General features: G+C 46.2%; 2 protein-coding genes across 2 annotated transcripts; both read left to right on the plus strand.

Annotated features, from left to right (window-relative positions):
- The first annotated feature begins 575 nt into the window (after positions 1-575).
- On the plus strand, positions 576-8,862 carry LOC140524383 (membrane-spanning 4-domains subfamily A member 15-like). Its single transcript, XM_072638774.1, has 6 exons — positions 576-800; positions 2,819-2,941; positions 3,779-3,835; positions 4,580-4,672; positions 5,904-6,017; positions 8,746-8,862. Exons 1-6 carry the CDS (start codon positions 576-578, stop codon positions 8,860-8,862), a joined length of 729 nt encoding a protein of 242 aa, XP_072494875.1.
- An 8,410-nt stretch (positions 8,863-17,272) lies between these two features.
- Positions 17,273-24,333, plus strand: MS4A10 (membrane spanning 4-domains A10). The gene is made up of 6 exons (XM_072638297.1): positions 17,273-17,670; positions 18,882-19,001; positions 19,856-19,912; positions 20,929-21,060; positions 21,898-22,005; positions 23,276-24,333. Exons 1-6 carry the CDS (start codon positions 17,473-17,475, stop codon positions 23,393-23,395), a joined length of 735 nt encoding a protein of 244 aa, XP_072494398.1. The 5' UTR covers positions 17,273-17,472; the 3' UTR covers positions 23,396-24,333.
- Positions 24,334-24,704: the final 371 nt, after the last annotated feature.

A 24,704-nucleotide genomic window follows, 5' to 3' on the forward strand; every position in this document is an offset into this window, starting at 1 on the left:
GCCCTCTGTAAGAGATGTTAGCCATCATTACCATTACTATTTAGTGGAACAGTCATGTCTTTCTCTGGTATTTCCCAGAAGGCTTCCTATGGTACAGGTCTGACCTTGAGCCCCAAACTTTCAATAGCTTCCTATTGCCTCTGGCAGGAGGGGGGAGAAAAATTCCTCATCCGGACACCCAGTACCCTTTACCAGGTGACTCAGCCCATGTTTTTCAGCCTACTTCTGGCTTTCTAACATTACTTCCTTTCACACATTATATTCCCTCAAAATTGAACTCGTCCTGCCTTCTCCCACCTCTGTGCAGCAAGTCAACATCTGGGCCTCAGTTTCTTCATCTGTAAAATGAAGGGCTTAGCCTACCTGAGCTTCAGGACCCTTCCAGAGCTCAATCCTATGCTCTCAGTGACAAGGTGGTAAGGGGAGGCAGTAGCAGGAAAAGATTTAAATCTCAGTCTTCGGGTCCCAAAACCAGGGCTCTTTCTACAACACCCCAGAAGCCAGCTATGCCTCTATCACCAATGTAAAGATTCCTCTATTACATGACCCTTTGTTTTCCAGCCTCTCTAGCCACAATGACCTCAGCCCCTGCCACCAATGGGGTGTTTGTGGTCATCCCCCCAAATAATGCCAGTGGTATCCAGCCAGGCCCAGCGATGTTGCCCAGGACCCTCTGCCAATCTCCTGGAACATTGCAGTTTGAGGACCCACCACTAGGGTCACAGCCTCCTGGGAATGTGTCCCATCAAAGACTTCCACCAGATGAAACATTCCTGAATGGAGAGCCCAAGGCCTTAGGGGTAAGCCCCATCTCAGTGTCTCCTTTGGACTGTGGTGGGCGGCCAAGGGGGATGCTTCCTGAGGACAAGGATGGGGATTGAGGGGACTCTTTGGGAAAAAAGAGCATGATAGATATCAGAGTTGGCCAGAACCCCAGTGTTTGGTTATTCTAGCCCATATCTGAATGAGAATTCGCACCACAACATCCCTGACAAAGTAGGCACCCAGCCTCTGCTTGAAGACCTTCAGTGATGGGGAGCTCACTACTTTATGAGGCAGCACATTCCACTCTCAGATAATTGTGGATGAGCCCTTTTTTCCTGACATCAAGACTCACTATGCCTCCTTGTAACTCTCCACCATTGGGGCTCCTTCTTCCTGGGATCAAACACATCAACTTCAAACATCCTCTACACAAAAGCCCATTGATCTAAGGTCAACTCTGATGCCTTCCCCTCCTCCTTCCCAACAACCCCAGTTATCTCTTCTCTGTTGTCCCTTTCTCAAACTTCCCCTACCTCACTCTAACCTCAGTCTATAGAAAGAAAGGCTGATATTGATTCAAACCTATCCATTCCAAAAGCATATGGCAAGAAGAACCATCCCAAACCAGACCTGCTCTCTCAGCTCCACCACCCCAACCCCACTCCACACACACACACACACACACACACACACACACACACACACACACACACACACACCCCATGCATTTTGTTGGGATAGGTTTAAAACCTATCCCAAATATGTTTAATATGAATGTACATATAGAGCCTACCTCAGATTGCACACTGTCTTGCGAAAGGGGAAGGAGGGGGAGAAAATTTAAAATGCAGAAGTTTATGGAAGAGAATGTTGAAAACTAAAAATAAATAAATGTTTAATAAATAAAGTAGAAATTATACCTACAGTCTTAGACATGTGGAATTGGAATGGACCTTCAAAGTTATTCAGTCCCCCTCCCTATTTTCTGTACGAAGATGTGGAGGCCCACAAAGGGAAGGGACTTGCCCAAAGTTGTCCAGCAAGTGGCCAGAACCAGAACTGAGATCTTCTGTCCCTTCCCTCTGGTGCCTGTTAGTCATGAGAACAAACCCCAAAATCTGAAATCATTTTAGAAAGAAATTTCCTTGGTCATTTGGGAAAGAAGAGAGCTAGAAAGGGGGTGGGGGGCAGAGTGGCTCCTTGTCCATTCTCTGGAGGTTCACATGAAATGGGATTCAAACAAGAGTAACCACATGAACCACATGCTCGAATAAGCAATTGAGCAAAATGGCAGAGGGGGCAGGCCCCAGATCAAGGCCACTGAGGTGTAGAAACATTCAGATCTGGGGAACCCAAAACACAAGCACTGAGTGGGATCCAGGCATTCCCTTCAGCCATGGGTTTCCCCAGGAAGTCTCCAAGTAAGCTTTTAGGTTAGACAATTTCTAGCCACATAAAGCTAGGTTCAAACCTAATTTATAGTAATAAATGATAACGAATAAAGTATTTTTTCTACATGCCCACATCCCCAAACAACACAGCTTTGTTTACAAATTAGGAACTTGGGGTGATAGTTTTCTTGCTAAGCAGCCATCTTCCCTCTACCTCGGAGAATTCCTCAAGTTGCCTTGCAACGCCAGCTCGAAGCTAGAGTTAGGGCCTTCTTCTCCAACATGACACCTCTCTGCCTGGCCCCCCCCCCCCCCCCCCCCGCTCCCCAAGATGTTAGCTAATGATCTCTCTCGGAATTACTTTGTATAACCTTGGAGTTTACTTATCGGTGTCTAGGCTGCAGATCCCCATTCCAATATAAGCCCTCTGAGGGCAAGGATGCTTTCATTTTTGTTTTTGCCCCTGGCCCAGTGCTCAGCACCCACCATATACTTACTGAATTGAATCCTGAGTCGAGAAGGGCTATGGGAGGAAGGAAGCTAGGGACGCCTGGGCAGGACAGACCCCTGCAGTTCGAGGTATAAGGCCACAGCCACAGTGTTCCACAGAACCCTGGGGCTGGAGCACAGGCATCCCTGATTTCTGGTGTTTCTCCTGGCAGACAGTCCAGATACTGATTGGCCTCATCTACATCAGCTTTGGCAGCGTCCTGCTCATGTTTCGGAGGGGCTACATCGGCATGCTCTTCATTGATGGAGGGATTCCCTTCTGGGGAGGGGTGTGTGTGAGTACAGGGGTAAGGGATGGGGGGCTTGGATGAAGCCAGTATAGGGAGAAGGTCCCCTCCCTTCCCAGCCACCAAATTACCCATAAGCTAGGCAGGATTTTAATACAATCTGAGAGCGAAAGAGTTGCTGTCCAGGGAGTACAGCTACACCCAGCCTGAGAGACACAAGAGAGCAAATCTAGGCCCATGGAGTCACTGGCTTTCCCCACACTGGCCTTCCAATTTATCTGGAGTCACACACCCCCTTCAGGGTTGCATAGTCCTGCAAAAACACAGAAAAATCCTGTATTAGAAGTCAGGACACCTGGGTTCAAGACCCAGCTCTGACCCTGACCTTGGGCCAATCTAAGGTCCATTCTGGGCGTTACTTTTCTAAGTGGAGAAGTGAGGGCTATTGACCAGGTCCCTTTCCTTCTGGTTCAGTGCCCTTTTCACTGCTGCCCACAATCCTCAGTAAGGGGGGCGGGGGATGGTGGAGCAGAAGTCAGCCCCAGAGAGGGCCACCCCTCTGAGAAGTAAAGAAGGAGCAGGCCAGTGCTTGGAGCACACAGCAAAGGGGCACTGCTTCAAGCCTCAGCTCCACCACCCAGAGGCAGAAGTGAATGGAGGGAGCAGGAGGTCAAAGGGGACTGGTAGTAGAGGTGCCCAGGGACTCTGGGAAGCTGCAGAGAGCCACTGACACACAGACCTCTTGGCATTTGAGGAAGGGAGAACCTCGGTATTGCATCCCTCTCTTGCTCGCCTGGAGGAGCCTATACTCCCACTGGCCCATCCTGGCAGCTGGGCATCTTGATCTATTGACCAGTCATTGCTGTCACCCTCTTCCTCACACAGTTCATCATCTCCGGATCTCTGTCAGTGGCTGCGGAAAAGTATCACACCAGTTGTCTGGTGAGTCCAAACACTGGCTGAGCTCAAAGGTGGCCTGGAGGTGGGACTGATGATTGGGCCGTGCCCAAACCACGGAATCACAAGAGTAGAACCAGCTCCAGGAGGAGCCACAGTCCAAACTCTCCTTCCACTCCAGTCTGAGAACAGAGAAAAACAGGACAGGGGGTGTGGGGGGTGATTTGAGGCAGGATGTAGACTTCAGATGACAGACAGTGAAAACTGCAGCTGTCTACTTTTATGTAGTGATGGAAAACTGAGACAATTCATCCACATTATTCTTAAATGTAGGGAAGGCCTCAATTTAAGAGCAGCCACAGGAACGTAGAATGAGAGTCACCAAAGCTTCAGGGTAATCTTCATGACCCTGACACTAGTAGCCAAGGGCAGAGCGGCAAGTAAAAGGGATGTATTTGCCCCAGCCGCTAGGGGCGGCCCTACTGAGAAAGAAGAGGCCCAGGAAACAGACAAACAGGCAGACCACAACACTGGCCTCCATTGCCTGACCATTTTCGAATTTCAGGACAGTGCAGGTAGCAGGAAACAATAGGCCTGATGGCCCAAGGTGGTAGCCTCACCAAGACTTAGGAAGATGAAGAAAGGAATGAGTCTTGGCTGAAAAGTGAAATGATTCCCAGGCAGTTTTGTCATTTCTCTGGGCTCCTCCTTAGACACCTGGTGGTCTGGGAGCCCCGCCAGGGCCTAAGAGCCTCTCTTCTGGTCCCTCATCACTTCTCTCCCCTTCAGGTCAAGAGCAGTCTGGGGATGAACGTTATCAACATTATGGCTTCCTTCGCTGCCACAGCCATCCTGCTGATGGACTTTGGGGTGACTAACTGGGTGAGTCAGGCATAAGCAGGGATGTGAATTCTGTAAGCACCAGGGCAGTGGGTAACGCAAACACACACACATGTGCACACATGCTCACGCACAAACATGCACATACATATGCACACACATACAACACACACCTTCCACCTGTTCTGTCCCTTGTCAAGAATGCTCCCATCTCTCCTTGTTGACATCCAAGGCCCAGCCTTGACCATCACCTCCTCCTTGAAGCCTTCACGTCCCACTTCAGCCAGAAGAGATCTCCCTTCCTTGACATTCTCATATTACTCCACTGGTAATTTGCTGATGGTGACCTACAACACAGGCTGGTTTTATGGGGGCAGAAAGTCGACCATCAGAGGACAACTGTCAAGTAATTTTCCCTGCCCCTTATTTCCCTTCCTTTTTCTCTGCTGTTGTCCTCCAGAGAACACTTCTTATACCAGGCAATGGCTACAGGGGCAGGTGAGCTGATAATACAATAGCCAGCAATTATATAGCAAAGCACTTGACTCATGACAGAATTTGATCCTCACAACTATCCCTGGAGGCAGGTGCTATTGTTATTCCAAATTTTACAGATGAAGAAACTGAGACTGAAAGAGGTTAACTGACTTGGCCAGGGTTCCTGAACTAGCAAGTGTCTGAGGCAGGACTTGAATTCAGGTCTCCCTGACTCCGAGTTCAGTGTTCTATCCAAACAGGTTGGTTCCTTAAGAAAGCAAGTGTTTTTGTTTGCTTGGTTTGGGGGTTTTGCCTCTTGAAGTATTAAGAGGCTTAGTCTGGGGAGAAAAGGGGTCAGAAACTTCACCTGAGCTATTTCTGCCCTCCAGTCCAGGAGATGGCCTCCTGGTTCCAGATGACTGTCTGACAGAGAGTTTGTGGAGGTGATATTCTATGTCCTTTTGAGGAAGTGAGGTGGTACCAGAGATCATCAGAGATCTCCAGGGAAAAGCAAGACCACTTGTAGGGGGAGGGTTATGAAGTCCCTGCCAATCCTGAGATTCTAGCTCTGATGTACTATATTCTGTGTTCTAAGACTCCTTCCAATTCTAAGGCTCTGTGTCCTACATTCTAAGGTCCCTCACACCTAAAGACATCCTTGTGTTCTATATCCTAAGGCTCCTGCCAGCTCTGACACTCTATATTCTATGTTCTAAGGTTCCTGCCAGCTCTGGTGTTCTGCGTTCTATGTTCTAGGGTTCCTCACAACTCTGACGGTGTGACTTTGCATTTGCAGGATGTGGGCCGTGGCTATCTGGCTGTGCTCACCATCTTCACCATCCTGGAGTTCTTCATTGCTGTTATCTCCACCTATTTTGGGTGCCAGGCAACCCGCTCCAGCACCAATACAGTGAGTGCTTCCATCTCTTTTGGGGTTTCTCTTGGACCTTTGGGGTGAGGGCGGAGGGAATGCTGGGAAGATTTCTGCCCCTTCCTTTAGAAAAGCTAACAACAATCCCAGAGACTCAGGGAAGACCCTCATCCAAGGCCAGGTAGGCAATAAAAACCGGTTCCAGGATTTGAACCCAATTCCTCTTCCTCAAAGCCTAGTATTCTTCCTATTACACCAAGGGGTCTCTCCTACTTTCCAGCCTATTTGTTCATCTACGAACTAGGGCTGTCATGAGGCCCAAATTCCTGCAACTCAGAGCTGAAAGGTGCTTGGATGATCATCTCAGCCAGTCCCTACTCCCTCTTACTCTTTTTTCACCCAACTGTCAGACCTCTGGCTTCCAGTTCCACCATTTGACCAAAACTACTCTCTCCAAACTCACTGGCTCTCACTTAACTGACAAATCTACTGGCCTTTTCTCAAGCCTGACCCTTCCTGACCTCTTAGTGACCCTTCACATGGTTGATACCCTCTCCTGGACATTCTCTCCTCTCCCCTTTTTTGTGGCACAACTGTCTCTGGCTTCTCCCCTTGTCTGACTATGTCTTTTCCATCTCCTTTTTTTGGGGGCGGGGGGAAGCACTTACTCCAGGTCACATCCACTAACTATGGGCATCCCTTGAGGCTCTGTCCTGGGCTCTCTTGCCTTCTTTCTCCCAGACTTGGGGCAACAAAACTCCCAAGTATAGCATGAACTAGATTAAAATGTAATAGAGAAATGTTTCACAAAATAAATAAAAATTCAATACAACATAGATAATGTTAATTTGTGGTTTTCTAAGTTGATACGCATCCATGTCTATTTGGGTTGGACACCGCTCTATTCAAGACTATCTCACTTAGTGATCTCATCAGCTGCTGTGGGTTTGATTATCATCTCTACACAGATGATTCTCAGATATATTTGTCCAGCCCTAATCCCCTGAGCATTAGTCCTGCATGACCAATTGTCTCTTGGACATCTAAACTGGAAATCCTGTCATTTATTTATTTCAGTTGTGTCTGACTTTTCATGGCTCCATTTAGGGTTTTCTTGGCAAAGATACTGGAATGATTTGCCGTTTCCTTCTCCAGCTCATTTTGCAGATAAGGAAACTGAGGCAAACAGGGTAAAAATGACTCGCCTAGGGTCACACAACTGGTAAGTGTCGGAGGTCATATTTGAACCCAGGAAGATGAGTCTTCTTGATTCCAAGCCCAGGGTTCTATGCACTATGGCCTCACGTAGTGTCCAACAAAATATCACAGGATCTCTTGAAAGCATCTCCAACTCAACTTGCCCAAACCAGAATTCTCCTTCCTCTTCCAAAGTCTTCAGACAGTTGAGGGTCTCAGTCACCCAGACTCACAAGCTCAGTGTCATCCCCCAATGTCTCATTCTCTCACCTTGCATATCATTGCCAAACGCTGTTGTTGATGTTTCCTATGTGTATTTCCTCACGCTGCCGCCATCAGGCCCCCATCACCTATCACCCACACTTCTGCAGTAATTGCTTTCTACTTGGCCCACCTGGCTCAAATTTCTCCTCATCCCAATCCAGCCTCTGCTCAGCTGTATTCCAATCTCCATCCATCCTGTTCTCAAACTGAGCCCTTAGCACTCTGAGACTGTTCAGAATCTAAATGCTCCTGAAGGATGCAACCAGGAAAAGCACAGGTTTGCTCACCGATTCCCCAAATATCCCATGCCAAACCACCCCAGACACTGGACAAAGAAATTCCAATTACTTCCAGTTTCTATCTCATTACACTTGATCAACAGAAAGAACACTGGATTTAGAGTTAGGTAGGACCTGAGTTCAAATCGTACTTCTGGTAAGTATGGCTGTGGGCCAGTCATCTCACTTCTCCGAGAGCCTCAGTTTTCCTCTCTGTAAAATGAGAAATCTAATGCCCATAGCACCACCACCATACAGTTGGGAGGATCAAGTGAGATGGTGTGTGCTCTGTTGACCTTGTCAACGGCTGTGATCATGGCATCAGTAATTGTTTCCCAGTCTCCCTTCAAGGCTCAGCTCTGCTGCCTCCTCCCACTCAAAGCCCTTCCTACTCAGTGGGCCCCCCTCTCCCTAACCCAGAAGTTTCTTTCTACGAAATATTTTTATGTGAAAATGTCTTGCATGAAATCAAAAGTGTGGTCCAAACACATATATTTACACTGATTTATCTGTGTCGGGGTTTACTTCTCCATCCTATAGCATGAGTGTTGCTTTTTTATCTTCATGTCCCCAGAACTTAACCAGTGCCAGGTGTGTAAGAAGCACCCAGTTAGCAAATGAGTGTTTGTTGGGATGGCTTGATCAGAGAGTTGGGGAGGAAGAGAGATGGACAGAGACAGAGAGGAAGGGGGGAGAGTGAGAGACAAAGAGAAAGAGAAGAAAGGGGGGAGAGGAGAGTGAGAGAAAAGAAGCGGGGAGAGGAGAGTGAGACACAGTGACAGAGAACTTTTCAGCCTGAAGGCAGCATGGAGTACTAGACTTGAAATCAGGAAGACTGTGTGACCCTGGGTAAGTCAATCACTCTGTGCCTCAGTTTCCCCATCTATTAAAACACAGAAGGCATTTCTAATGTCCCTTCCAACTCTATATTCGCAAGCCTATAGTGGCCACAAGGGGGAGCGCTTGCGCCAACTCACAAGCATGAACACCGGCTAGTAACTTAACGTTAATGTCTTTATTTCCAGCAGTCCATGGTTTTCCTGCCAAACGCCTTCAGCACAGACTTCAACATCCCCAGCCCAGCAGCTACCCCACCCCCGGCTTATGACAACGTGGCCTATACCTCCAAGGAAACCTCGGAGTAGAAGCAAGCTGCCCTCTCGAGGCTCACCTTCCTTCCCCATTCCTGAGGGAGGGGGCCTCCACTCCAGTTGTAACCCCGCCATGTCTGTGTCAGGTCAGGCAGCCTTCTATTAGGCTGGGCCAGCTATTATGGAACAGGAGCTGAGCTGCTGCAGGTGACCGCCAGCCACAGTGTCCTTCCTGGGGCCTGGTCATTTCTTTGCCAAGAATGCCGGTAGGGGCAGCCATACAGTGCTGCCATTTAAATGGAAAGAACACTGGCCCAGCAGGTAGAGGATCCCAGTCGTGGCTGCCGCTGCTCCTCTAATTTAGTGAGATCTGGGGCACACTACTGGCCTCCATTTCCTCCTCTGAAAGGAAAGGGTGCAGATGGAGAAGCCCTTCCCCAGCTCTGACAGTCTGTCTCCAAAGGCCCTTTCCAACTCCAACACTCTACATTGATTAGTGTTCTGAAGCCTATGTCTAAAAGCTCCTTCTGATAATCTAGCTTCTAAATTCTCTGACATCCTACATTCCAAGGTTCCTCCCAGCTCTGACATGCTGGGAGCTAGGTGGTATGATGGGTATGTGTAGGGCTGGACTTGGAGTCAGAAAGATCCCAGTTCAAATCCTGCTTCAGATACTTTCTAGCTACATGACTCTGGAAAAGTCTGAACCTCTCTCAGCCTCAGTTTCCCTATCTGTAAAATGAGGACCACAATAGCACCTATTTCACAGAGTTGTTGCAAGGATCAGATGAGCTAGTGGGTGTAAACAGAGCTTTGCAAGAGTTAAGGTCAGTATAAATGTTAGTATTGTATGTATATATATTCCAAGGTTCCCTCCCAGCTCTGATCCTCTTATGAGTATGATTCATCCCATAATCCCCTCCTTTTACCAATCTACTCTGTTGATGCCACCAAAAATAGACCTACATTTCACATTCCCAGCATCCCAGTCATTCAGCAATCTCTTCTGGCCTCTCAAATGTCCCAGACCACCATATTTGTAAGAATAGATTCTACTATATTAACTGATTGATTGATTGCTTGAGTTAGAAAACCCCTTAGAAACCCCCATCATATTCAACCCTCTCATTCCACGCAGCCTAGTCCTTGGACTCCTCAAACTGAGGAAGAATCATGGTAGTTCTGTTCTGGGTACCTGGTCCCAAAGGGTTAGCCTGAGTCAGGGACAGACCCGGACAGGGTGCTATGTGAATGCTGCCTTTCCTACTCTGACCCTCCCAATGACACAATCAGAAATCTACTGAAAAATCATATTTGATTGGGAAGGGAGGAAGTGACTTCTCCTCTCTAGGCCTCAGCTTTCCCTTCTGTAAAATGGAAAGGAGAGAGTAGGAAAGTCAAACTAGAGATCTCCAAAGAGATAATTTTCACTCCAGCTTTTAGTTTTACAGTCCTAAATCATGAGCTGAGGAGCTCAGACAAATGGAGATGCCAAAGCTCTGTAGTCTCCATCCCCGTGGGTGGCTGAGAAGCTTCCTTCTCTGCTTCTTGGAAAGTGACAGGAATGGGAGAGAAAGTACAGGGCCAGGGTCAGGGAGCTCAGCTGGGGGCCCCTTGCAGGGTGATTCTGGCTACCAGTAGGTACAGGGGCAGTTATTGCTGGTGGGTGTCTATCTGTGTCCGCATGTGACTGTATCGATGATTGGAAATAAACTGTGGCTCAAACCCCAAATTGTGATTAGAATTATTTGGATAAACATGATGAGGGGGTGGTACACAGAGAGAGGTCACTCAGGCCCCCAAAAAGTGTCCAATTGATGGATTCCAGCTAAGACACCCCCCCTCCTTCTTCCTTCTTCCTTTTCTTTCTCCAACTTCTCTCCCCCATCTGCTGTCAACTCTGGATGGTCCAGTCAGGACCTTCTTCTCCCTGCCCCAGAAAGCTGGGATCCTGGAGTAACAAAGATCAAGATTTTCCAAACTGGATCCAAGACACTCTATTGTCCCAGCTTAGTCATGAGAGGAGAGACTGCCTTCTACCTAACCCAGCTCGCTTCTTGAGAAGCTACAACATCAGTCCTCCATAACCCTAACCCTAAACAGCCAGAAGGCATCTTGTCCAACTCCCTGATTTTAGGGGTGAAGAAACCAAGGACCTAAGGAGGATACTAAGTGATTTGTCAGCAGGACCTGCTACCCTGATTGTTCTGATACACAGGCATCAGGCCATCCAATACCTCCCTAAGCCATCCCTTTGTCTGGCCCCCAATTACTCCCTGCCTGCTGACCCCCCACCACAACACCCTTCCAACTACCATTATACACCAGCATTAAGCCGTAAAGTCTCAACAGAACACACTCTTCATTCAAGCCTCCTTCCTCAGGATTCTCCTTTGCCTTTATCTCTAAGCAATAACTCTATTTCTTCCTTCATTATGGTGTTTCCTCCGTATTTGTCCCCACTTTGCCCACCTCAAATCACCAGTCATCAGGCCTTAGGATGTTGTCACATGTCCCACCAAAGTCTGGAGAGGGAACAGAAGAGTTTGGTATCCGGTCTGATATCTTAGGGGCCAAGAGAGGCAGAGCCCAGTCAGCCATCGTTACAACACTTATTCTTCCCTTTCTCCTCCCCTGTCCTCTCATTCTTTCCTTTTAAATGCTGTTCCAATCACTCTCTCTTTTTATGGGTCTGTCTAGTTATACATAAAGGTCACAGGTTAGCACCAGCTCATCGATCACCCTCCAGCACTGCCCCAGTCAGCCTCCCTGACCTTGGAGGCAAGTGACCTTATCTGTAAGCTTGACACATGACTTGGATTGTAGCCACCTGGCTAACTCAGAGTTACTCAAAAGTTATGGGACTTTTCAGCTTCCCCAAGGGCCTCTTCAGCCACCCTGCAAGGGACCTCCAGCCCAGTTCCCTGACCCTAGCCCTGGCCCTGCTTTCTCTCCACAGTCCTCCCTGGGTACTCTCCTGGTCTTCCTATAAAAGGAAGAAGAGAAGGGACCTTCTCCAAGACCTCTAGGGACAGAGCCCCTAGCATATCTGGCCTCTCCATTTGTCTGAGGGCCTCAACTCATGATTTATAAGGTTGAAGGGGACTATGGAGATAATCTAGTTTAACCTTCCCTCCTTCTCTCCACCAAAATCCAGAATCCTCCAAAGCCTCCAAAATCCATCACTCTTTCCCTGGTTCGCACTGCCTGCAGCACTGACTGGCCTGGCAGGCAATGGAACAGCCTCATTGGTTCTGACTACAGAGGCCTCCATGAAAGTCACTTGGGCTGGGCTGGGTTGGGCTGGGCCCAGCCCAGACCAGGGAAGCAATTAAAAGGAAAGCTCGTTGCTAGCTAGCTAGGGGGGCCTCCCCTTAGAGGTTAGGCTACCTGCACTCCTAGGGAAGGGGTCTCAGTGGTCCAGGAGAATCAGAAAAGACCCTGGTGTTCTCTAAAGCTGAAATTTCTGCAAATCCTACTGAAAGTTTATTCCTCCAGATGGTGAGCCTGCCAGGCTAGTGGAGGAAGGTGGTACAGGGAGGACTTCATACAATCACAAAATTTGAGAGTTGGGAGAGATCTAAGACATCTGGGACACAGTCTAGATATTCACAATGACCAGTTTATGGAGAATCTCATCCCTACCCTTTGACTCAGTTTCTCCAGTTGTAAAATGGCATGGTTGGACACATGATCTCGCAGTCTCTTCCAGCTTCACTGGAGCAGGAATATGTTTTGCCTATTTGTTACGAGGGTTTTATTTCTTTGTGGGGAGGAGAAAATAAAATACTTGTTAATTGAAAATAACAAGATTTTAATAAAAGGAAGAAGGAACAGTACCTCTAGAATCAGACAGAGGCTCAAGACTCGGAACCTGCCTCAGAGGGCTGCTTACTTGAGCAAATCACTTTTTTTCTCTGGCCTCTGCCTAGATTTGAACTCAGATCTTCCTGACTCCAGGTCCAGTGCTCCATGTACTGGGCCATCAGCAGCCTTAATGAAAAGACAGTTCTTCATTGGCCGGCAACTGGAACAATTGATTGGCCTTTCTGTCAGTGGTCTTTGGTTTTACCAGATTCTAGAGAGGATCCTAAAAGATCATGCAATAGAGTGAGTAGAGCACAAGGCCTGGAACCAAGAAGACATGAATTAAATCTGGGCTCAGATACTCACTGGCCATGTGACTCTGGGTAAGCCACTTAAACACTGCCTGCCTCAGTTTCCTCATCTTTAAAATGGGAATAATAACAGCTCCTACCTCCTAGGGATGTTTTGAGCATCAAATGAGACAATTTTTTTAGTTTTTTTGGTTTTTAGTGTAATTTGTTTCCAGTTTTCTACAATCACTTCCGTAAGTCTTACATTTACTCTCCCTCCCCCGTCCCTCCCTCCCCGAGACACCATGCAATCTTATATGGGTCATGTTTTATAGAAGAATTAAAATGAATGGGAGAATCCATGAGAAAAACCATAACAAAACAAAACACAAGAGAAAACAGTCTGCTTCATTCTACGATCCAATTCCATAGTTCTTTCTCTGGATGTGGATGGCATTTTGCCTCAAGAGTCCTTTGGGAATGTTTTAGGTCCTTGCATTGCTGTCAATGACTAAGTCTACCATAAAAATTCCTTGCACAATGTGGTTGTACAAAGTTCTCCCGGTTCTGCTCCTTTCACTCAGCATCAGATCACGTAAGTCTTTCCAGGTCTCCCTGAAGTCCTCCTGTTCATCATTTCTTATAGCACAATAGTATTCCATTACATTCATATGCCACAGTTTGTTCAGCCACTCCCCAATTGATGGGCATCCCCTTGATTTCCAGTTTTTGGCCACCACAAAAAGAGCTGCTATAAATATTTTTGTACATATGGGACCCTTACCTATTTTTGTGATCTCTTTGGGATACAGTCCTAGAAGCAATATTGCTGGGTCTAGGGGTATGCACATTTTTGTAGCTCTTTGGTCATAGTTCCAAATTGTTCTCCAGAATGATTGGATCAGCTCACAACTCCACCAACAATGAATTAGTGTTCCAGCTCTCCCACATCTTCTCCAACATTTATCATCTTCCTGTTTTGTCATGTTTGCCAGTCTGATAGATGTGATGTGGTATCTCAGAGTTGCTTTTATTTGCATCTCTCTAATCAATAGTTAAAGACAATCTTTATAAAGTATTTGCACATAGTAGGCCTGGCACATAGTAGGTACTATATATTAGCTATTCTTATTATTAGGGTCCTTTTGTCTTTAAAGACAATAAGATATATGTGAAAAGGAGTGTCTTTCAAATGCCCCATCAGAAGGGAGGGAAAAAACTTTTTAAAATTACACCAGCTAGAGAAGAAAACAGAAGAAAAAAATTTTGAAGGGTCTTGAAAATCACTCCAATTTGAAGAGTAATGCTATTTCAAGAGATTAAATTATTGATCACACAACAACAGCAGAGTGTCTCATACTGCTGTGGCCTGCCCCAACCACCAAGGAGCATATGTTCTCAGAACATCAGGTTCCCCATCAGGAAATGAGGGAATAGGACTAGTGTCTCAGGGCTCTATTCCTTCCAACGTGCAACAGTCTCCTTTCCATGGCTGTACAACAAAAGTCCTGGTGTCTGCCCCTGGCATGTAACAGTATAGTACAACAGAAAATAAATCAACCTTTAGGAGATAATTGCTTTCTTGGCAGCAGACGCTCCAACAGCTGCCTGAGGGTTTCTGCCGCCAGCTCCCATCTAGGAAGTTCGTGGCTAGTTAACCTTGCTGCATGTAGAGGTCCCCGCTGGGATTCACCAAATTCCCTCCTTTGTCACCATCTCCGACAAAGGCATTTTCTTTTGGATGGATGGAGAGACCTAATAAGATGCCTAATGACTTGGTGACAACACCCAGGCCTCTGGTCACCTCCTCATCACTGCTGCTTCAGAGGGGATGAAAAGGGCCTTGGTCACAGGGACCATGACAGTCTTCAGTCATGTTGGCATGAATGGAAGAAGGGCTGGGGTTAACATCAGAGAGCCAGGTTCAAATTCCAGGTCTGCCACTTCCTTCCCGTGTGACCTCAGGTTCCTCATCTATAACGTGAAAGGGGTGGACACGCTCACCTTTTGGCTCTAAATCTGAATCCAGGCTCCTACATGATGAGGGAGAGGAAAGGGTAGTATAGGCAGTGTATATGATAGAAATGGAGCCAGCGGCAGATGTTGGGATAGATATTCCACACTGAATAAATCAACAAGCATTTGTTGTCCTAGGCTCTAGTCAGGAATCAGAACACTCAGAAAGAACATACAACTTGAGTTCAAGTCCTAATTCTAATATTTAATAGGTGACTCTGAACCTCAGCTTTCTCATCTGTAAGATGAGAATATATCTATATCTATATCTATAAATATATTCATGAGAATATATGTATGTATTTCAATATATGTATATGCCTGTACTAAGCACCATACATGTTTTGGAAAACATAAAGTATGAAAAGAAGTAGACTATTCCTTAATTCACCCTCATGTATTTTGTTCAGAGCTGGGAAGGGACTACATTCTAAGAGAAAATAAATTAGAAATAAGATAATTAGATTTATTTCCAATAAATTAGAAATAAAAAATAAAATATTATTTTTAATTTTTTTAAATTAAAAGTAATCAGCAAGCACTATTTATAATGGGAATAAGCCTTCCCAGTTTGATCAGCAGTGAAGCAAGCATGCCCATTATCACCACTATTATTCAATACTGCATTAGAAATGCTAGCTTTAGCATTAAGAGAAGAAAAAGAAATAGAAGGAATTAAAAATGAAAAAAAGAAAATTAAAAGAAATAAGATATCACCAGTCTATAAGGTCCTGGTATCCCATAGCTTCTCCCCTCAATTCTGCTCAGACCTTCAAGGGGCTGCAATCCAGGGGGCTCTACCCATCCATTCTGCTCTAGAGAGAGGATGCTGCCTGAGTAAGGAGACCAGGCAGAACTGATGATGCCACATCATCTGCTGCCATACTTTATACTTAAGTGGACTTCGGCACAGCACCTGCAGTTACAGGGGAAGGTGGTGTCAGAGACAAGAATAAAAAGTCACAGCAGACGAAGATCCAAAGTCTGACATAAAAAACTAGCAGACAAGAGGAAGAAGCAGAAAGCCAACTGAGAGCAGACCAGCCTGTGGCAGAGTGAGTAGCCCTTTCAAAATCTCCAAGGGATGGCTTCATAGAGGGTCCTTGGGTCACAGAAGTGTTAGACTAACAAGTGTTAGAGCCCTCAGGGACCTTAGACTACAGAAAGGCAGAGTGGGAAGAAAGCTTACCGAGTTTAAGCAAAGCTCTTCATTGTACAGAGAGGGAAACAGACCAGAAGAGAGGGAGTGACTGGTCCAAGGTCATTCATTAAGCCCACTGAAGTTATTTTCCATTGTATGGGGTCTCTAAACTGTTTTGATCATGCATTTCTATCAGCAAACAATTTTGAAGCATGAACCCTTCCCCATAAGTATATATACACTGATTTAAAATTATATGGGCATTCTACTGTATGTGCACACATTGTAAAATTTAATACTCACTTTAAAAAGAAGACATAAAGATGAAATGACATTTATTCCTAGCATCAATAGAAACTTTGACTTTATTTTGGGACTTTATTGAATATGGGAGGTTAGGAAAATCACTTTGGCAGCTGTGGAAAGAATGGATTAGAGGGGAGGGATCTGAGGCATGGAAACCAATTAGAAGGTACCAAGTGTGGGGGGCCATGCCTGTAATCCCTCTACTGGGGAGATCAAAGGCACACCAGACAGCTAGGTGGCACCACAGTGGACAGAGCTCTGGGTTTGGAATCAGGAAGACTCATCTTCATGAGTTCAAATCCAGCCTCAGAACCTTCCTTGATATGTGACCCTGGGCAAGTCACTTCACTCTGTTTTTCTCAGTTTCCTCATCTGTAAAGTGATCTGGAGAAGGAAATGACAAACAAGTATCTTTGCCAAGAAAACCCCAAATAGGGTCACAAAGAGTTGGATGCAACTGAAAAACCAGGCATAGCATGAAGCTGGGAATTTGGGGGGCTGTTACTCCTACATCCTTCTAGTTCTAAACCAGGGGTAGGGAACCTGCAGTCTCGAGTCCATATATGGCTTTCTAAGTCCTTGGGTGCAGCTTTTTGACTAAGTTTGAGTTTTACAGAACAAATCCTTTTCTTAAGGGGATCTGTTCTATGAAACTTGAACAAGACTTGTTTTGGCAGCATGGTGTTCCCTTTCTCAGCATGGACTTGCCACTTGCCCTCCTTACCCCTAGAATGAGGGATAGCTTTTCCCATAAAAAAGACACATTTCTAGAAGTCCCCTGGAGGCTATGATTTCCATGAGGCATAATTCTGCTGAAACTGCTGTCCATGGTTTTTTCTGCCAGATCAGGACTAGAGTATGTTGAGGAGGACCACACACACCCACACACACCCACACACACACACACACCTGGCAAGGGCACAAACTGCTTTAAGAGGTGAGGGTTGCTCCTATAGCCCTTGACATAAAAGAACAAGACTTCAATAGGAACTCTGTAAAGGGTTCCCCCCACATCCCAAATGTGATCCTGGAGTTTAGCAAGGTAACTAATACTAACTAGATTTCCTCCCTCGGTGTAGGGCACCACTCTTTGGCACTGGGCTAATGGACAATGACAAAGAGAATATGTACATAGTTACTGGTGAAGGCAGAGGATTGGTGGTACCTGCTGGCATGACAAGTCCAGAAGAGAAAGCCCCAGGTCAGAACAGACTAGAGGAGTCTCCAAGCTCTGGATTCTTCCTTCAAGAAGACAGACACAGAGGAATTTGGAGGAAGGCAGGGCCTCTCACAGAGCTGGGGGTAAGTTTTGTTTTCTCCTGGTGATGATTCCTGAGGGAACTGTACCATATCTAGGGGCATGGGTAGGAAAGCCACTGAGGGAGTGACAGGTAGGAAGTAGTTAGCCTAGAAATCAGAAAGTTTAGGGGCCCTTAACCTGTGCTCCATGAACTTGGCTTTAAAAAAAGAAATTTAATCACCGTATTTTGCTATAGCTGATTTTCTTTATGTCTTTGGTTTTAGAAACATTATTCTTAGAAGAGGTCAGTAGGTTTCATCAGACGGAAAGGGATCCTGACAAAGGGATCCCTACAAAAGAACCAGAGATAGAATCCCAGCTTGGGGGAGGAGAGCTGTCTTCCAGAAAGAGCTTCCTCTCCCAAGAGGCAGAACCAGACAAGGAGGCAGATATGGGCTGAAGGTTAACAATGAAAGCTGTTCTGGCCTGCCTCTAGAGGTAGTGGGTATCTTCCAAGTAATCCTCCCAAGTCTGACCTCTGGTCAGAAGGTTATCACCAGGGCTCCTTCTCAGGTAGAAACTATATGAGGTGGAGGCTGAGGTCCCTTCCAACCCCACTCCCCACCCTATCCCCAATCTGTCTGGTAATTAAAAGAATGGGAAGCCTGGCAGAGTCTGAAACAGAAAAGCTTCAGCTGAAATTAGTAATAGACTGACTCTATGACCTCTGTGCCATCTAATGACTAATGATGAGTAATAATTACTATTACTCATTAGCAATGCACTGAGAGGCAGCAGTGGGGATGGTTAAAGAGGCAGCCTCAGAGTCAAGAAGACTTCGATTTCAGTCCCATCTCAGGCACATGCAGACCAGTGACCCTTGTAACTTAATGTCTCAATGCTCCAGACCCCTCTCCAAGAGTATAGGTTGTAAAGCAAGTCTCAGATTCCAGACCATGAGTTCTTTACTCTTGGCTCCCCATGAAGCTCCTCATTCCCTAAGAATTTAAGGGGTGTATGGCACGGAGGATTAGCTGCTTTATGTATTCCTAGGCAATGTGACTTGTTTCAATAAGCCAGCAGAGAGAGATAGGGGAATGAGGATCCAGAGCTTGCCCCTGGAACCTCAGTGTCCTCAGTGTCCCCAACAATGCGTATTGTTCTACCTCAGATACCTGGTTCAGAATGAGGGCTCCATGTGTCCCTATCCCTCTTGCAAATGGACCCTCTTTCTCTGCGCTGACCAATGAACTATCCCATTCTTTGCCCCCAGGCCTTTCAGATAGTGAATGCCTTGATCCATATCATCATAGGGATCTACCTGGCAGTTGCTGTGAAAAATCTCCACCTGGTTGTGATGAAGTGTTGGTACCCATTTTGGGGAGCATTCTTTGTGAGTATTGTGGAGGCAAGGTCTGTTTCCTCCTCTGTAAAGTAAAAGTTGGGAGAGGGACAAGTTGATAATTATATCCTGTTGGACTGGGTGTCTCCCCACTTAAGAGGAGCAGACATGTCTTTGATTTCAATAATTTGGGCTTAGCTCTCAGTGTGAAAATTTCCTTCAGTGAGGCAGATCTAGCAATGTATCTGTAATTTAAAATCTTAGAGAGGGCAAGACACTGAGAAAGTGACTTGTCCAGGGTCATACAGTTAGACCAGACTAGTCATTACACCACGAAACTTAAAGGTTTCACTAAATTATTATTAATACCATTAGTTATTGCTAAATTTGCATACTAGCCTTGCCAACCAGACATCTTGCCCATACTGCCCAAAGAAGACAGTTAACACCAATGGGAGAAAGTGTAAGGTGGAACTATGGAGTCTTTTTAGGGGAAGAACTTGGTGAATTCTGAAAAAATGCTGATTTCTTTCCAATTCTACCAAAGGGGATCCCAGTGATAACTAGCAACTGGTTTCTAGTCTAATTGCTCACTTTATAGAGGAGGAAAATAAGGCCAGAGATGTTAAGACCCCGCCCCAGAGTCACACTGCTAATACATAGGAGATAAGCTTTCGTCCAAATCCAGGGGGCTTTGTAGTGAGGCACAGTGCCTCTCCCAGGTCTGGGGTACAGAGAACTAGGGTTGTGTTTCCCTGCACACCCCAAGGTCACACAGTCAATGGTAATGCAGCCTGGGAGCTGAATATGGCCCTGGCTTTGTGCCCACCTTTGGAAGGGGGTGAGGGATGAGTTCATTCCTCAGCCTCTCATGACTTCCCTCCCTGTTTCCAACTTGTCCACAGTTCCTCTGTTCGGGAACCTTGCTGATAACCATGGAGAGAGGAAGAAAGATGAAGCTGGTGAGTTCCTTTCCAAGCACTGAGTGATGTTTATGATTGGAATTGAGTTTCCAAGTGAAGATGAGCCCAAGTGACCAGGAGAACCTCCCATACTTAGTCTAGCCCAGAGAATGTTTGGCTTGCTTTGGTTCAGCTTCTTCCTCTCTCAAGAGAACACCTGTATCCAGTTACCTAAAATGGGCATAGGATGATGGAAGGAGGCTTGATGTGCCATTCTGCTGGAGAAATACAGTATACACCCTATTCAGCAAGCAGGAACTGCCATGGGGGCAAAACTGTGAAGAATGTGGTTGGTGAACTGTCTACACCTCAGCACCTAGCTTCATCATCCTGTGTTCTTACCACAGAAAAGTGAGGGACTGAGCCCCACTAAAGTGGTAATGCCTAAATAAGGTCTTCCATCTTATAAATTACCCTTGCAGCAGGACACAAAGGAAGATCTTAACCCAAAGGAAGGTCTCTCCAATAGAGGTGGTATAGCAGGCTGAGGGTGAAATCTCCTTGGGATAGAGTAGGACATTTCCATTCATCTGTGGTGTCTCTTGGTAAAGCCAGTCCTGACTATGTTGTATGCATGTGAAAAGGTGCTGGTTTGCGAAATGCATTCCAATATGGCCCAAACTCCTCTGGATCATCGATTCAGTCGGTGAGGAGTATAGAGCTAGGGATCCATTAGGACAGAGATTTAGGAATGTGCAGACTCACTGTTGCTTCCCTCTTTGCCTCACCTATCCTTTTCACACGATCTACCAGGCACATTGCCAGGGAAAAGGAGGAGATTTTGGTAACTTAAGACTGATACTAAGGATGTCCAAATTGGGAGGACTGCAGAACCTAGAACGTGGAATGACAAAGATGGGAGAAGCCCAAGCAATCATCACATAGCCCAATACCTTCCTTCTACAAATAAGGGAATATAAAATACAAATAAAGATTCAGTCAGGATCTGGAGTACAGTCCAAGCCCTCAGCTTTTTCATTTCTTAACATCAGCTGTCTTTGTATTTTTCCTTGCAGAAGACTTGGGCTGTGGTTGCCAGCATCATGGACTGCTTCTGCACACTGTGTGGGATCTTTGTTTTCGTGAAGGATTTATTTTGGGAGTCTCCCTTTGAATTCCCAATCTGGAGGCCTTATCCCAGCTCCATAGTGAGTGTACTCCCTCCCAAAACAGGAAGCCAAGTGAGCTTAGAGGAAGAGAAAGACCTTAGACCCAGATCTGGAGACCCTTGATCTGTGCTGCTCTGTGCTTGGGGAGAAGGACCAGGAGATCCAAAGCCAACATTATTATCATACCTGGTATCACGGAATGACCTTAGATATCAACATCTCCTCCTCATTCAGTAGTTATCAGAGGTGGAATTTGAACCCAGGTCTTCTGACTCATCTCATTGGACCATTATGCCAATTTACTAAGTGTGTGACCTTGGGCAGGTCACTTAACCTTGTACTAGATGGCCTCTGAACCTTCCTGAGCCTCAGTTTCCCCATCTGTAAAATGAGATGGTTGGATTAGATGTTCTCTGAGTCTTTTGCAACACTAGGTCTGTGATCTTAGTCCAAGCCCTGACTGAAACATTAGAAACTGGTTTTTTTCCTTTCTTTTTCTTATTCCCTAGTTGTGCTGAGTAAGCCAGGGGATTCAATGGAGTAACATCCAAACAGTAGGAGCAAATTCCCAGGTTTCCAGGTTACCCTTGCTCCCTCTTGCCTGACTGAACTGTCCCTGAATGGACATTCCACAGACCCTCCCCTTTGGCTCTGCCTCACTGACCTCAAGGCATGAGTGTGAGCCCCAGCTCTAAGATTCACTAGCTGTGTGACCCTGGCCAAGTCATTTCCTTCTCCAGGCTTCAGTTTTCTCATCCATGAAAGGGGCTGGTGCTGACATCCACCAATGACATGATGTTGCTCCAAGGCTTATGGTAAGGAAAGTATTTTGCAGATGCTAAAGTGGGACAGCAAGGGTGCTGTTTCTTGTTGCAGGTGCATCTGCAGAGGGTTGAGTTGGGATTGCTGATCTTCTCAAGCCTTGAGTTTTTCTCCTTCATCTGTGCCATGATTTTATTGTGCAGGACTGAATGGTCATCAGAGGTGAGTTCCACTGTGGGTGGCAGGAGGCAATTCAGGATGAGTCCACTGCAGGAGACTGCAGCCAAAAAGCCAGCATGGTCAAAGGCTCTACTGACAATATCATAGGGGCCCAGAGGAGGAGGGACAGGAATGAGAGTAAGAAAGACTTGGGTTCAGATCTCACCATAGACAGCAAAAACAATAATAATAGCATTGCTGATACAGTAATAACAATAACTAGTATTGACACAGTGCTCTGATGTTTGCAAAGCAATTTTAGACTGACTAGCTATGTGACCCTGGACAAGACACACTGTATGCCTCAGTTTCCTCATCTGTAAAAAGAGAGGGGTGAATTCGATGACCTCTGAGGTCATTGAATTCCAATTCTACATCTATGATCTCATCACTTTTCCAGAGTAGACTGGAACCCCTTCCCATGGTGCCAGGCTATTTCCTGGACTTTCCTGTTAACGATGACCCCCAAATCGCTGATTCTTTCTTCTAAGCAAACATCCTGGGTTAGGGTGCATGAATGTAACTTGTACTTTAGTGATGGGAGGGTTGATAGGAGATGATTAGGAGTAAGATGGAAGAACAGAGAGTCTAGCACAGGATATCATGGGAAGAGAGATGCTGATGGAGAATGGTAGACTCATCCACTCCTTTGAAGGATCCTTAGAGAACACCCAATGTCAACAATTTCCAATGTCACCTCAAGGGCTCTCTCCATTGTACCAGTGGTCATCTATCCCAACTTCCTCATTTTGCAAAGGAGAAAACAGAAGCCCAGAGAAGAGAGGTCACTTGTCCAAGGTTATTTTACTAATCTGTGGCAGAATCTGGATGAGAACCCAGTCTTCTTGAGAGAGGCATCACAGTCACGGAAAGAGACCTGCATCTCTGGGTAGAGGACCTGAGTTCAAATTCTAGCCCTGTCACTTACTACCTGTGTGATCTTGGACCTCAGTTTCTTCTTCTGTGAAATGGGAAGGTGGGAGATACAGTACAATAGAAAGAGAACCAGTCTTGAGGTCAGAGGAACCTGAGTTCAAATCCCTCCCTTGGATATTTACTGTGTGACCTTGAGCAATTCGCCCATTTTCCCTGGGGGTCAGGTTCCTGTTCTATTAAAGGAAGGGATTGGACCAGCTGGCCTATATAGTACCATCACCTCTAGATCAATGATCCTGAGTCCTCATCTGCTTCCTTCCTTTCCATAGGATTAGCACCCAAGAATGAAGGTGGTGAATGTCATTACTGCACTAACCTTGTTTACTCTCTTTCTCAGGTGATGGATGACTTCTCAACTGGTACATTGCCTCTGGAGTACCCTGTCAACCCTGCTGTTCCTCCTCCAACTTATGAAGAAGTGATTTTTAATGACAAGAAAGAAGAGACAAATCCCTGACAAACCACAGATAAGAGGCTTTCTCCCACTACCAGCACTCAGTCCCTCCTTGTGTTGGTCATTGAGAAAGCCTGATCTAAATGAAGGAGGAAGCAGGGAGCATGGGAAAGAGTCAAGCAGTGGGATAGCTAGGAATTTTTGTACTTAAGTATAAGCTTCAAATACTGTGTCCTGATCCCTGTCTTCCTCCAATCTCCCCACCTCTCCCCCTTGGTCTTTGTTCTTTGGTTTTTTGGATACTAGGCCTCCCTATCTTGCTGACCCCAACACCAATGGGTCCAGAAAGCTTTGACCTGCTGCATTTCTACCCTGGGTCAGTTCACTCATCCCTAGGCAGCCTGCTGTAATTAAAGGGTTGCCCATCTCCTCCCCCACCAGGGCAACCCACACTTGTGTGGGACTTGGCAACAATGCCTAATCAGCTTTAGCCCCATTGCAATTCAAGAAATTCACCAGCTTCAGATGCCCCAGAATGAAAGGCAAGTACCGCCACACCAGGCCTTTCCCCCTTGTTGACTCTAGGAAGGAGAGCAGTACAGTAATGCCAGGGTCCCAACCACTTCAGCTGCCACCACCAAGCAGGAGGGGTCTGGGCATATTGCTAATGTAAGGCACTTGCTCCTGAGCTGAGCTTATACCCCTGACAGCTAATCCTTCCAAAACCTTCATGGTTCCACCATACAAATTCCTTATAACAGGCATGGGGGAGGTGAAGTCTACTTGGTAGGAATGATGGCAAATCCAAGATGAAATGTTATGGTCAGTTCCCTTCACAGAATCCACTCTGTCCACTATGTCTCCATCCCATTGGTGCTTGGATGGAGAAGGGGGTTTAAGACAAGTTAAGTCTTCAGAGCCTAGTACCTCAAAAGATGAACTTATTCTCTCTACAGGTCCCTCTTTTCTTATGGCTTTCTCCAATAAAAGGTAGAAAATGACTCTAGCGTCTCCTCTGGGCTCGGGTTTAGAAGTGGAATCTTTAGGGCCATACTCCCTAGTTAGTATTCCAGGAGAGGGCAGTCATGTTGGTAAAGGTCCTTGGTTCCATAGCATAGGGAGAGAGGCTAAAGGAACAAGTGGACTTTGGCCTCAAGAAGACTGAAAGGTAGCTAGCTGCCTTCCAAATATTTGAAGACCTACTAGAGGGAAGAAGAAACAGGTTTGTTTTGTTTGGCCTCTAAGGACAAAACTATAACCAATGAGTGGAGTTGCAAAGAAGCCAATATAGGTCTGATATTTTTTGAAAATTCATTTTTAAAGCTCTTGAATTCCAAATTCTCTCCCTCCTTCCAGCCTATCCCCCAACCAT

Source organism: Notamacropus eugenii, chromosome 2, assembly GCF_028372415.1.
Source record: "Notamacropus eugenii isolate mMacEug1 chromosome 2, mMacEug1.pri_v2, whole genome shotgun sequence".
NCBI lineage: Eukaryota > Metazoa > Chordata > Mammalia > Diprotodontia > Macropodidae > Notamacropus > Notamacropus eugenii.